Raw genomic sequence first — 13,521 nt, forward strand, 5'->3', positions numbered from 1 at the left:
GACTGTCACTTGTACTTGCAGCTCTCTAGTGACGTTGCTTGAGCACAGTGAAAACCACAAAATACGTGGACTAATAAGGGCGGAGTAATTTGGGATTATTGGAAGTGTCCTTGTGCTTGCTCTCCCAGCTCAATAGGAAGCTGTTAAGAGTTTTCCTAAATGGTGTTGCATGCGAAATGGGGAATTCTGCTCTGTTCTTTTAACAAACAGCTATTTCATGAGAGAGTGGGGGTTTTTTTCACCTCTTGGTACATTCCAAAAGACTTTATACCTTTGCTGGTTACTGATTGATAGTTCTGTGCTGAGCTCCCTTTAATTTTGCAATAAACTAACAAGGAGGCTGAGACCACAAGTTTACAGAAAATGACTTATTTACTCAACTGGATTTACAAGGATGACAAAGTCAGATTTAGTAGTTTCGGTGTGGTCCTAGGATGGGCAGGAGGAGTACTTGAAAATTTGTACTGTATAAATAACCAAACAAAAAATAGTTTGCTTATTCTTCTGTGTAGAGCAGTCGTATTTCAGTTCTTAGGCCAACTCTCTCCCAGGACCTGGAGGGGCTTTCCACTCATGCAGGAAGTGGGCTATTCCCAACAAATGGGGGTGTTGGGAGTTTAGGCACCTTAAATAAGTATTTTTGCTTTTCTAATGTGCTTCCAGAAAACTGGCATCTGCTGAAGTGGCAAGAGTGGAAGGAGGTTCTATTTTCACAACAACATGTAAAGAGTTCAAGAGAACATTTACAGCAGTGTTGACTTCTAGATTAATCTTAGAAGTAGCAATGATCTGTCTAGAACATGAACACTATTTTCCTTGAGAATTTCTTGTTTCCATTTTTTTCCAGGTATCAGCACCTATAAAAATTTGGGAAGTGATCAGAAGAATAGGCAGTTTTTTTAAGGAGTCTAAAATTAGAAACTTGAAAATATGTTCCCACTGTCTCCTTGTCTTTATCTCCAGGTTTTCTACTGTAAGGAAAAGGATTTGTCTCGATGTCGTAACACTTCTAATGGTTAGAAGGGGTTATTTTACAATCTAAGGTTGCTATGCTGAAATAAAAATCATAAGATTGGGAAATTGTGTGGTCAGTCAGTTGTGTGGTATTTTAAGTAGCAGACTTTTTCCCAGAAATGATTTTGAAATTTGAATCTGAGTGAATTTCTACAGTGTTTGTAATTGTTGGAATTGGAAGGCTGTGGACTGTAAATTTTCACTTGTTAAATAGCTAGTTTAACCAGTTGCAAGTGAATAGACTGAAAAGTTAAAGGCTCATTGAACTCCATGGAAGACTGCATGGGGCAAGTTTCCAGTGTTACTGAGCTTGTCTAGCTGACCTTTTTGTGTAGGTTGTTTTTTTTTTCCTCCTCTTTAAGCAGTGGAGGATGTTTTCCATTCATGCACAGTCACTGGCTGAAGAAGCCCTACGCTCTTCAGTCATCACAAGGTAGAAACAGAAAACAGTAACACAACCTCCTTACCTGTTGCACATGTCAGGACACAGTTTTATGTGGAGAGTTGTAATTTTTTTTATGACTTTTAATGCCTTAGTGGTAATGAAAGTACCTCTGGTAACAAAAATATTTTGTTCCATTACTTGATGGTGGAAATAGGACCTCCTCTTAAAATACTGGGTATTTTATAAAATACAGTGTATGTGTTAATGTAATTAAAATACAATATTGTGTATTTTAATGTGATAACATTAGCAACATTCTCACCGTTGAGCGTTCTCCTGGAAGAGGAGATGCTCATGATTGGCATTGAACCTCTTAAGTGGAAGCTGTGCTTGGCTGGTAACGATGCCCGGTATCTGACAAAAGGAACCGCAACAGAGGCAACTTTTCCTTACCTACTTAGACTGAGGACTTGGCAGGTCTCCTGTACTAAACAGGGCAAATCTAATCTCTACTTCAATGGCAAATCTCCAACGAAAAGTTGAGGAAGTGCTATTGCTAGTTCAGTGGAAGGCACTCTTTCTAATAAGTCTGCTTGGACTTGTGACCCCAGCCTGTTTCCAGGCGCTGTTTAGCAGTGACAGGTGGTTTCTTTCAAGTGTGGCACCTAGGAGACCAAAAGCAGATACTCTAACCTTCCACTTCATAATGTGGGTGATTTGTAACACATGGGATCATTAAGATCAGAACTAGCATTATGTTCTGTGCACACAGGTATGAATCAGTGTGTGAGACTCAGCTGATGCTGGCTGTGCACAAATGTGATTACTCATCAGAGACTCACGCATCTTTCACTCCTCACCTCCTTTGGCCACCTGTCTGTTCTCTCCAAATTGTACTCAGGCTTAACTGTTCCCTCAGACACCTATTTGCAGCTTTCTGAGCCATTTCAAAGGGTAGCAGAATGGCGTGGAAGGATGTCTTTCAGGTTGGCGAAAGAGGCTTTGGGGAAAAGTTAATACATTCTTTAGATGTGACACTGGAATCGAGTGGTGTCAACATTCAGGGCTTCAAGTTGAATGTCTGTAGGATTGGGAACTGCTGAAAACATAGGGTCTTATTTGCATGGCACTATTAACTGCCAAAGTATTGTGACCTTATTTTTACCCTGGGAAAAATAAATCTTAGCACTTTCCAGTAAGGGCACGTGATTGGAATTTTGAAGGTAGATATATGTATTCAGAGGGGTTCTCTAAATGTGAGCGTCTTAACTTCCTTCTTTGGAACTGGAGCTCAGTAAGGACCAGCTTTTTTGTTAGCAACCCACAGCTTGTCTGAGCCAGCACGAGTCTGGAGCGCTCTACCCACCTGCAGAGTGATGGTCAAACTGTGTTATGGTGGGTGCACAAAGACGAGTATTAATTGTGTAATAGGAGTACCTATACCTGATGGAAGTACCTTGCAGTAAGCGAAGCTGCAGAAGGGTGACAGAGAATTTGATGTCAAGTTTAGTGCTTAGCCAACAGCCTCTTGGCTTGTGCTTATGGGAGAACTGAATCTCTGCATTAGCTCTGCAGGCTTGCAGAAATGAAGAATAATTTTCAGTTAATTCCAAAATAAGCATTCTGTACATGTATATGGCTTCATCTCAGAGGAAGCATGCTTATTCAAGACAGAATTTAAACATGTATTTAAGCAAATGTTTAACTATCAGTGAAGTCATGGAACTAAGAATACACTTAATTCCCATCCTTAGAGCAAGCCAGAGAGGAGCATTTACTTGGGTACATCTCTGTGTTTTTGAACTGACTTTTTAAACAGCATAGCAGGGTTTTTAGGATATTGTTAGTATCAAATAGTTATTGAAGGATGCATCAGAAATTGAAATCTAAGTTCAGAGATGTAGCTTGAGTTAAACATAAAGGGTGAAGAAGATTTACAGTTGTACAGTGAACAGTGCAGTGGAGATTCTGCTTGAAGAGGAGGGCAAAACTGAAAGACTTAAAAAAACCCCACGCAGTTGCATTATTCTTATTGTTTTCTTTTCTTTTGATTTTTGAAGACTTTAAGACTTTAACGTTAGTTTCCTTTGAAGGAGAGCAATATGAAATATGGTGTGTTCAGGTCTTTTTTTTTTTATTTTAAAAAGTTCCTTAAGCATGGTAGCTTTTCTTTAAAATGTGGTGTATAAATAATAGAATAAGTGATGGCACAGTACAAAGATTATTTTGGCAGAGGTCTGGGATGACTCCATTGCTTACAGAGCGTTTGACACTTCTGAATAATGTGATCATTGCAAAAGTGTGCCAATGAAAACTTCATACCCCACCAGTACATGTGCGTGTGTAAGTTTGTTAGTGTGTTCCGTTTCAGCACATTTTCTAGCACTAAATCAAGGAAAAGCTTCAGTGTTGTGCCATATTGTTGGTGTATCTTAGCCTGGTTGCCTGAGGAGTCTCAATAGACAAGTGAGGCTGTGGGATTTGTGGCACACACAGAAAATGAAGTGAAAACAATGTTAAGAAGGAAAGGTCTCACATCCTGTTCCTTATCCCTCCTGACTTTTGGCTGCCCACTCCTTTCATTTGTCTTGAACTAGTTTTGATGTTCATCCTATCACAAAGATGAACTTGCTCACTAAAACGGAAGATAAGTACCCTGGCAAGAAGAAAGGGAAAAGCGTCTATTTTCTTCTTTGTTATTAGATTGAATCTTATTTTGTAAACCAGTGGTGGCTGCAAGGCTTTTGGATGGTTTTAGGTGCACACAGCCACTCTGGGGGAAACAGCAGAGGGGAGTGATGTGTTTCTTGTGTGTTTGCTGTTGGCAGTATTGCAAATTGTACCTCAAGCACCTTAGCGTAGGTGTGAGACCAAACAAGGCTGTTATCTACTATATCTGTGTTTGCTGCAGTGGTCATAAATGTCCAGTCCCAAAAGGTGCAACCTATGGTTAAGCTGGGCAGGGTTGTGGCAGCCAACTGAAGTTTGTCCAGAGCTTGCAGTCAGTAGCACAAGAGCATGAGGGACATCACTATGGGGCTCTGAAGGTCTCGAGCTCCTGCTGAGTAGATGAAGATTTGACTTACAAACTTTTCAATTTAGTCCTGTTGATAGAGCCCGTAAAGCTCTGGGGCATCACTGTGCCTGGTTCCAAGCATAGAGATGTGTGGGCTGATGAGAGCAGTGAGGAAGAGTCACGGTCTTGGTAAAGGTCTCAGTGTCTATCACATTGTTGGTAGCTCACATCACACTGTCTGAAGAAGAGTCAATGTCCCTCAGCGCCACCGCTGCCACTACAACTGTGATCTGATACAGCTTCTGTGGGACCTTGAAAGAGAAAAAGAAAATGCAGAGTGTGTCATATCATACCACTGAAAGTGTTAGAAAGGAGGAGGAAGCCATGATCATAGGGAGGGAGGAATGGTGGAGGGAAGAGCAGAAAAATTCCTCTTCCTTTTAGCAATGGCAAGCTGTTAAATTATTCCAGTAGCATCATGAACCCATCCAGAGAGTACCGTGTAGGATTCCTTTCTCCCTTCCTCCTGTGTCAAATACAGCTGAAGACAGGCCATTAATTTAAAAGAGAGTTTGTTTGGAGTGGAGTCTGTTCTCAGTGCAGGCAGAAGGATCACTTTGGTTCTTTGGGGAAAAAAAAAAAAAAAGTTATTTCTGGAGTTTTTGCCAGTCTGCTAAGTGGAAACTGATTGTAATTGTGGAAAGTGCTGCTGCTTAGAGATCCAAAGCATTAGGAGATAATTGTGGTTATACTTCTGTTCTTCTCTCTGTGGCGTTCACAGTGTTTACCCTAATGCTTTCTGTTACTAGAAAAGAGTACATGTTCAAAGGTGCAAGGAACTGTTCTTCTCTTGCAAACAAGACCATTGGTGATGCTGTCAGAGGAGAGCACTGTGTGGGCACTACACTCTGGTGTTTTAACAGCATCTTGTGATCCTGAAAAAAGCTGAAAAATCCTCTTGTGTAGAGATAGCCCTGTGAAATTTAGTACCCTTGTGCTTCAGATCAGTGAGGCTGTATCCCTACAGCACCTTTCTCCATGGCACTGTGGAGAATGAAGTGTGTAAGTTGTGTGGAAATTATTAGGAAAACAGATCTCCTATTTGTCTATGAAGAAAATGATGCTTTTTGCAAGAAGTATCAAATTGCTCATGGAAGAATGAAGCTCTTCAGAACTGTAATTTCATTTTAGATGTCTGTATGTATCAAGAACATACTGTTGTTTAGTATTTAATCTTTTTAACAATATCCCTTTTCCTACACTTCTTGCAGTTTCTGCAGGTAGTTCAAAATTTTCTGCATGTTGAATTTACTAAAGGTCAGAATAGAGGGTTGCCTAGGTGCTGTGTCTGGAGGATTCTGCCTTCCAGTAGCAATAAAAATTCATTTTCCTTCCCCCTCTCCCTGTCTGTTTGCAGGTTATCTTGACGAATCAGATTACCACATCGTTGAGCAATGGCCTTGCGATCCAGGCAGACCTGGTGTCTCCAGCTGATGATTTGTCCCTGTCTGAAGGTAAGAGATCCCTTCTATCAGAACTGAAACTCTACACGGACACAAATCTGCATTGTAACATGCAGTCTTCTGTTGAAATACAGGGGTCTGTGAGAGTCGAGTTATCAAGTCTAACATAAAACAGTCTGGGAACAAAATTATTTTTCAGTTTCTCTGAAACACCAGTTATAAATTAAAAGAAAATAAGTGTATTAACTAAAAGGACCTGGCACTTTCTGAGGTGCTGGGAATGAATTTTCATGCTGTGTCAGTCCTACAGCACATTCCTCAGTATTGTACTTCCAGTGACATGCATTTAGAGCATTATTTTCTCAGTCTTCTGGAGCTGTGCTAGAGTTAATGCACGGGTTAGGCTACAAATATGATCTTATCTACTGATCATAAGTGATTCCAATGAGAAACAGCTGGTCACAAATGAAAGAGAGTGAATATTCAGGCCTGTCCTTTGCATTGTGCTCGTCTGGTTTTTAAGTACAGTTCCTCGAATTGCTGGTGTCAGTGTTGTGTGAATGCAGCATGAAGTTTTGTGTGATCCCATATTTCTTTTTTCTGTAGAGAATTAGAGACAAGCACACATTTTTGGGCAATAGTGAGAGCTTACTGTGCTAAGAAAAAAATAATTCTGAATCAACATTTGCAAGGTAATATAGTAATTTCAGCTTTCCCCACTTGCAAAGAACAGTCAGAGTACCCTCAGTCAGGGAGAGATGCAGAGAAGTTTGCTATTTAGAGTTCAGTTTATGCATAGACCCAAATGTATGATGCAAAGCAGGGGCATGGTAATCGCACGTAGACTTTCTACTCTGTATAATAGGGGTATTTCCCTTCTTTCTCGCCTTGTTGCACTTTCTGGTGGTTCTGAGTGTTCACAAGCAGCCCTTTCAAGCTTGTCTGACTAAACGCAAGAACAGCTCGGTGGCAAAACCAACTAAGCAGGGGCTAAAGCTGATATTATTTCTGCAACTCATTTCAATGGGCAAGAGGTTGAAGATGGATTAAACAGTAGATTAAAGGGTAGCAAATATCTTCAGTGTAATGCTTCAACACTGATTGATGTGTTTACTTCATAATTTTGTCAATAGGAGCTTGAGCAAAGCACAGCCCCTGAAATAATTTTGGAATTCTACTTGTGGCTTTTGTTGGCTCCATCCATTGCCAAAGTATCTCTGAAGTTCATTGCTTGAATATCGCTCCTATCTCTGTCAGAAAGAGTTGAAATTTGGTAATTAGATTTGGAAGAGGAAGGCATCATTTTTCATTTTTATGATTTCCTTCTTGGCACAAACTTTTTGCACACTGTCTCATTAAATGTTCTTGATTGCAGGACTCATGCTTTTCTTTGTCCTTTGGAATTGCTCTGTATGAGCTTCCTCTGAAAAGAAAGGCATAGCTGATTCTGAAGTGGGAGTAATAACAAAATACGTTCTCTGTAAAATGCGTTCTGTTCTTGTGGTTAACATATTTGAAGAGTCTTTGGAAAAAGTGTGCAATAGCTGTAATCGGTCTAAATTTTCCTGCAAATATGAAAAATTCTCAATGCTGGTGTGAGCCATAGTTCAATAGTATCAAGACTGTGTAAGAGGTGGTATGATGATTTTTGTAGCAGTTACAGCTTATTAATGAAGCTATCATGTTGTGTCTAAACTCTCTACCGCCATTATTTTTCACCTTTTAACCCAAGAATGGGTTAAAATGTGTTGGTCCTCCCGTGTGTGTTGTTTTCCTTGCAGGGATTGTAAAATTCTTTCCTCCTCTTCCTTCCTTCCCTCTTCTATCAACTGACATTGACACAGCGTTTACATACTTATTGGATAAAGGGAGAGCACAAGAGCATCTCCACACCACATGGGTCTCTCCTTCTGTCTTTCTTATCCATAATATGGCTGCTTCTGGATTTCCAGTTTGCTTCAGTTTTAACCTGTTCTGTCTACCTACGAGAAAAAGTGGAATTCAGCATTTGATTTCCATGTTTATCTTGCTATCAAAAGATACAAGTGTAGCCAGTGTTTTTCTTTTTTAATATCAAGGCGTTGACTTGTCCTGAAAAAGTCCTCCCTAATATATTTCATGTTAGCTATTGAACAGTCTGAAAGTAGCAATACTTTAATCTTGTGACAATCTTGGGTACTCTAAGAATCCATAATGAATTAGTCATCTAGGATTAGTTTGGTACTCATAATACTGCTATTTTACAAGTGTAGAATTTGCAGGCGAGTAGCCCAAGTGCACCAAGTGAATATGTTGCAGAGGCAGGAACAGAGGCCAGATTCATGACTGGGTTCTTACCTCATTCTTCCTTTTCACTCATCACCATCTGAAGCTGAATTTGAACCAGTGACCTAGATGTGAAAGGACCCATAGCACATTATTAGTCCTGTAAGCAACTCAGACCCCGTGGTTTGTATATGTCTAATATGTTGTTTTAATCCTATCTGAAATCAGAGTCCCGGCACTGTAAATGGTTTGCTAAAAGGGTAATCTTTCTTAGAGGCAGAAATGAAAATTTCAAACTGAATGTGTTATTAGAAAGAAATGGAATGTTACAGTGGTTTTTGGTTTTGCTTCTGATTGTGCTTTAGAAGGGAATTGCTTGGGTTATGTGTTAGATTAGGCAAGAAACCAAGGAAGCTGTTCATCTGATGTGTGACAGAAAGTTAATCTGATGAACAAGCTGAAAGGATATTGTCAAGCTGTTTCAGGCTCAAAGCTTGTCTTCTGTAAAATTGTAATCTAGTGCATGAAAACTTGTGTCCTAAAAACGTTAGTTTTTTATGAGAACACTAAAGACTTTATAAAAGCAGTGCTGATTGTAAAATCCCACCACTCATGTAGCGACCTAAGAATTGTTGAACTGTGTCTGTTGGTGGTACTTGTAGGAAATGGTTATGTCCAGCTCAGTTCCCAGATCTATGCATGCTTCTGCTTCAAGATAGAAAACAAAATGCTTAGTTTTCTACAAATTAATTTGCTGAATAAAATACAAAAGTTTCTGTACCTGGGGGCTGAGTCCTTGCATTTATTTGACCTTTACAGACTTGCCAGATTATCATCCGAAGGAGTTCAGTAAGACTAATAGTGTTCTTCTCAAGCTCTAAAACTCTTAGGCACGTAAGGCTGTCACTTCTTCTCTAGGAAGCAAACACAGTTTTCATTTATAGCCATGCCATTCTCGTGTAGTCTTTTTGCAAGCCCTGTGGTTGTCGAGGATAGACTGGAGCATGTTGTGAATACTGCTATTTCGTGTTCATCCTTACTTTATGAAATAGCCTCTGTTTAGCTCTTCTAGTCAAAGACAACTTTGAGAAGCCTGAAGTTATGTTAGATTGCAGAGATGGTCAGATGAGCCCGGGACTATCACTAGGCTTCAAAATGTGGCTGAAGAATTAATACTTAATTATTTAAACATGTAAAAAGCAGCCCTTAACCCAATTAAAATATTTTTAATAATTTACAAAAATATTTAAACTGCATTAGGCTAAATGAACAATAGAAATGGAATGCAAGCAAAATATTTTATATGACTCTTAATTGATGGTTTTAAACAAGTTACCCATGGCTGTGACTGTACTATTTTTCTTATTTTTGCAAAGTTCAGACATCTGGGTTTTACCTAATGTAGAGAGTTGTTAAAAATTAATTCTAAGCCTGCGTGTTTGAACGATAACTGGATGGTGACATTTGTGTGTTTCATTTGTGTGCTGTGAAGAGATAGGACACTATGACCCACTTGAGGTCCCTTCTAGTCCACCAGTGCCTGTTCTATTAATACATCTGCCAGCTGCAAGCTCCAGCTTCCTCTTGCAGACATCAAAGCCAAACTCCATCTTTCTTGGAAAAAGCTCAGGGGCGTGTTGGCATGAACAAGAACGGCATCCCCCTCCCAGCGTGCACAAAGCATCAGGCAAAAAAAGGAATGCTGTCTCAGGCTTCTTCAAGTCTCAGCTAGCACTTTCAAATATTTGTTTGAAAAAGTCAGAATTATTTTGTGTTTAAAACTGTCTGTAAACTTGTGCTAGCTCTGGGGAGGCCAGCGTTCAATCTTCTCCCATTTGTGTTCATCAAGCGGTTTGTCATAGCATTGTATATTTTTAGTGTGTGGTGTGAGCAATGAGTTTAGTCTGACCTTTCCATCTTTGTTGCTGTGATCTCAAATTCTTTTAAGCTGTTGAGCAGAAGTAGGCTTTCGTGTTGTGGAGACTGGAAAAAACTAAGTTACCATAATATCTCCCACCCACAGGACTTTCCTGCTTTAGTTTAGTGCAGAAGATTTGAAGCTGGAGTCATTGGCTTGTCTTCTTTGCTTTGCCCTTAATCTCCTGTCAGATTGTGGTTAAATCATTTTATTCTTCATGCCTCAGTTTACCATTTTTTAAATGTGGGGATATATTTTTATTTTGCAATTTTTTTTTCTTTCTTAATATTTCAAGATATTCCTGTGTGGAAAATAATGAGTTGACCTGCCGTTCACTCCAGAGTAAGACCAGTTCTTTAGTTTATTACTTCTCTCCCTTCAAATCCCTTTTTTCGGTCCTGGTACCGAACGGAGAGAAAACCCTGAAGGAATTGCCAAGAGAACTGAGGGGGGACCCCAGAGATCAGAGGCTGGTTTGGTTTGTTTATTTATTGATTTATGTATATACTTATGCTTAAGGTTGGACGTGCAGGTGACTTAATAAAAATAGAAATAATATTCTGTGAGAACACAAACATACCTGTTTTGCAGGAACTGTGAACTTATGAATGAAGCAGCTGTTAAACAAGTTTCTAAAACACTTCCTCCTTGTAGTTTTCAAGCTAATGCAGTCGTAACGCATGTCTTAGTGAAGTGCTCCAGCACGGTATGAATTTAAATAGATTAGAAAGGAGAAAGTATCATAACACTTTGGCATGTTTTAGGGCCTCAGTATTTTAGCTGAATGCTCTGTAAACCTGTTGCGGGCTGGTTTACACAATTTTGCTTGAAAGAGGAAATAGTATGTTTTAGATCATTTAAACAATGGTGTTAGTTAATTATAATAGGTTTTTTAAATAGGACAATTCCTAAGTTAATATCCTATCTTTTTAATAAGAATCCACTCTGGCTTTCTGAGACCCAAATGTTTGGGAATAGTTACTAAACCTTTTTTTGTTACCATTATGGAATATTCTGTATGGAGATTACTAGGCCTGTTTATTAAACTCAAGAGCCACGTGGCATGGTGTAAGAGCTTTTGACTGTAACCCCTTATGTAGGCCGTGTGAAGGTTAGTGAATTTTACATATGCAAAAAGGCAGCGATTACAAATAACACTAGTGGTATTGACAGATTACAGAAGGTGAATTCCAGCAATTAGCCCACATTTATGCATACTGAAGAGTGAATTTCCCAACTGAGTCCAGTGTGCAGGTGTGAACGCTGCAGACTAAAACGCACCACTGAAGAGATAATGGAGTTCTCTTGTTTTGTGGCTTATCAAGATAGTGAAGTGCTATAATATATCTTTTGCCCTCCACGGTCATGATGATACAGGGAAGTGTAGTGAGATTTGCCTCTGTTTTATATTTGGTGTGAATTGCCCCTTCTCATTTGGTGGTTTGGTTGCCACTCAGGCCCAAGCTGCCCTCCCATGATGGGACAGGAGAGCTCAGCGAGTCCATCAGCCACAGGAACTGTGCCTTCAGCTCTGAGCCCTGGGTATCTCTGACCTTAGTGTAGGAGGATAGAGTTACTCAAATCACTGGTTCACATTCACGTGAGCCACAATGGAACAGCTGGAGTTGTTTCTTTCTAATTCTTTATTTTGCTGCTGAACTTCATGTCTCAGCTGCCTTTTAAGAAACTACCCCAGCACAGACGCTGTCACCCCCTTCACCAGCCAGAAGTGCTGTGGGAATCTTTTTATTCCTTCGGTCTGTTCTGTCTTTGAGTTACTTCTGCAGCTTCAGACCCTTCATGAAAAAGATTGTTAGTCCCACATATGCATCTTCCTTAATCTGCTACAAATCAGGATAGTATGTAGCACATCCACTTTAGAATAGGTAGGCAGCGGGCACCAAAAAAAGTAGGGAGCTTGATAAAACTCATTAGTACGAGTTAGGAGGGGGGAAATGAGCCTTGTGCTTGCACTTGTGTTGATGTTTCTGGTAACTCTGTGCTCCTAGCAGTCGTGGAGTCTGCACCCCAATGCTTTGGTGGAAGGAAAGCTGGCTGTTGGGACCACCTGAAGGAAGTGTGCCATCATTGCAGGGCCTGGGACAAATGATATGAACCATTAGGGGAAATGATATTGTGATTGTTTCTGCATGGTGCAGGGTTGCGGTGGTGTATGGAGCAGTTAGATTTCATGATAACAGTGGTCGTGTCAGCCTGTACTAATTTTGATGCTATATTTCAACAAGTGGGAAGTAGTGACATAATAACATCCAACCGAATTTTAACGGCTTTTTAATCAAAAGATAAATCTCTCAGTAAAACAGGGTTACAGAGACTGTACATGTCTATGGAAGTTTGAAGCTGAATGACATATGCATAATCACTTGATCTTGACTACGAAAGGGTTGAAAACTGTCAGTAGGAGCATTCAAAGGCCTCTATATATCAGTTCAAGAGAATTCCTAATTACTGCGATGATAGAATACAAAGTTTTACTGCTTTGTTGTGGTTTCTTTCTGAAGTCTTGATATGATTTACAATCATTAATCAACAATTTGTAATCCAAAAACCCTTCAGGTACATTTGCTGGGAATCACTCGTCTATATAATCAGAAGCACGATAACAGAAGTGCTTACAGTCATAGCTGAGTGGTTGGGAGTTACCACCTCTGGGCTGCCAAGTAACTTACCTCAGCTGAGACAAAGCGCGACCGAGAACATGTTGCACCTTCCAATGCAAAGTAAAATGGGTTTGCATGAATCCTTCTCCCCACACTAGTTTATTCCTGTTTTCCTTTAACTGCAGTCAGCTGAGAGCATGCACGGGTCAGTCACTGGGTTTCAGTTGATGGCATGTAGATGTAAAGCACTGTAACAACATTGCAATTGGTCATCTCCCTAAAATTATTTAAAAGTAAGATTAACTCATATTTCAGTGTGGGTGTATATATAAACTATGTTCTCTTATACATTGGAATTTGGACTTCTGTTTATACCATAAAAGTAGCAGTAAGAGACCTGGTTATTTAATGATAGTAATTCCTTCTCCCTCCTCCTCCTTTGCCCTTTCTTCCCATCCTAAGCAGAATAGAAAAGATCAACCAGTATTTTTACTGTGGTCCTTCAAATTAGTGATTTAAATTGGAAACACAAGACATGGTTTGGCTCTAAATTCCTTCTGAAACACTGCATTGTACACCAGTGTTGGTGCAACTGCTCCAAACTAACACATTGTGAAAAAATGAATTCAAGGGTAGGAAAGAGCTAAACACTGTTTGTCCCCGTGCACAATGACCAGTTTAATTCTGTCTTAATTTACCGTGGGCTATCCTTTAATCTGTACAAACAGAGGCTGAGGAAAAAAAAATATATTAATTGAATCTTCATCATTCAGTAGCATTCAGTCCCATTTCTTGTGGAGTTTTACAGTACCAGCAGTTGATCTCTCTTCTGGTGGGAC

At 39.8% G+C, this 13,521-nt stretch overlaps 1 protein-coding gene across 1 annotated transcript in view; it reads left to right on the plus strand.

Annotated features, from left to right (window-relative positions):
• RAD51B (RAD51 paralog B) overlaps positions 1-13,521 on the plus strand; it is a 392,703-nt gene that overhangs the window by 163,112 nt on the left and 216,070 nt on the right. Inside the window, exon 8 of the mRNA XM_014942065.1 lies at positions 5,833-5,929. Coding sequence (XP_014797551.1) covers positions 5,833-5,929 — 97 coding nt within the window. The remainder of the gene's footprint in view (positions 1-5,832; positions 5,930-13,521) is intronic.

This window comes from Calidris pugnax, unplaced genomic scaffold, assembly GCF_001431845.1.
Source record: "Calidris pugnax isolate Ruff unplaced genomic scaffold, ASM143184v1 scaffold56, whole genome shotgun sequence".
NCBI lineage: Eukaryota > Metazoa > Chordata > Aves > Charadriiformes > Scolopacidae > Calidris > Calidris pugnax.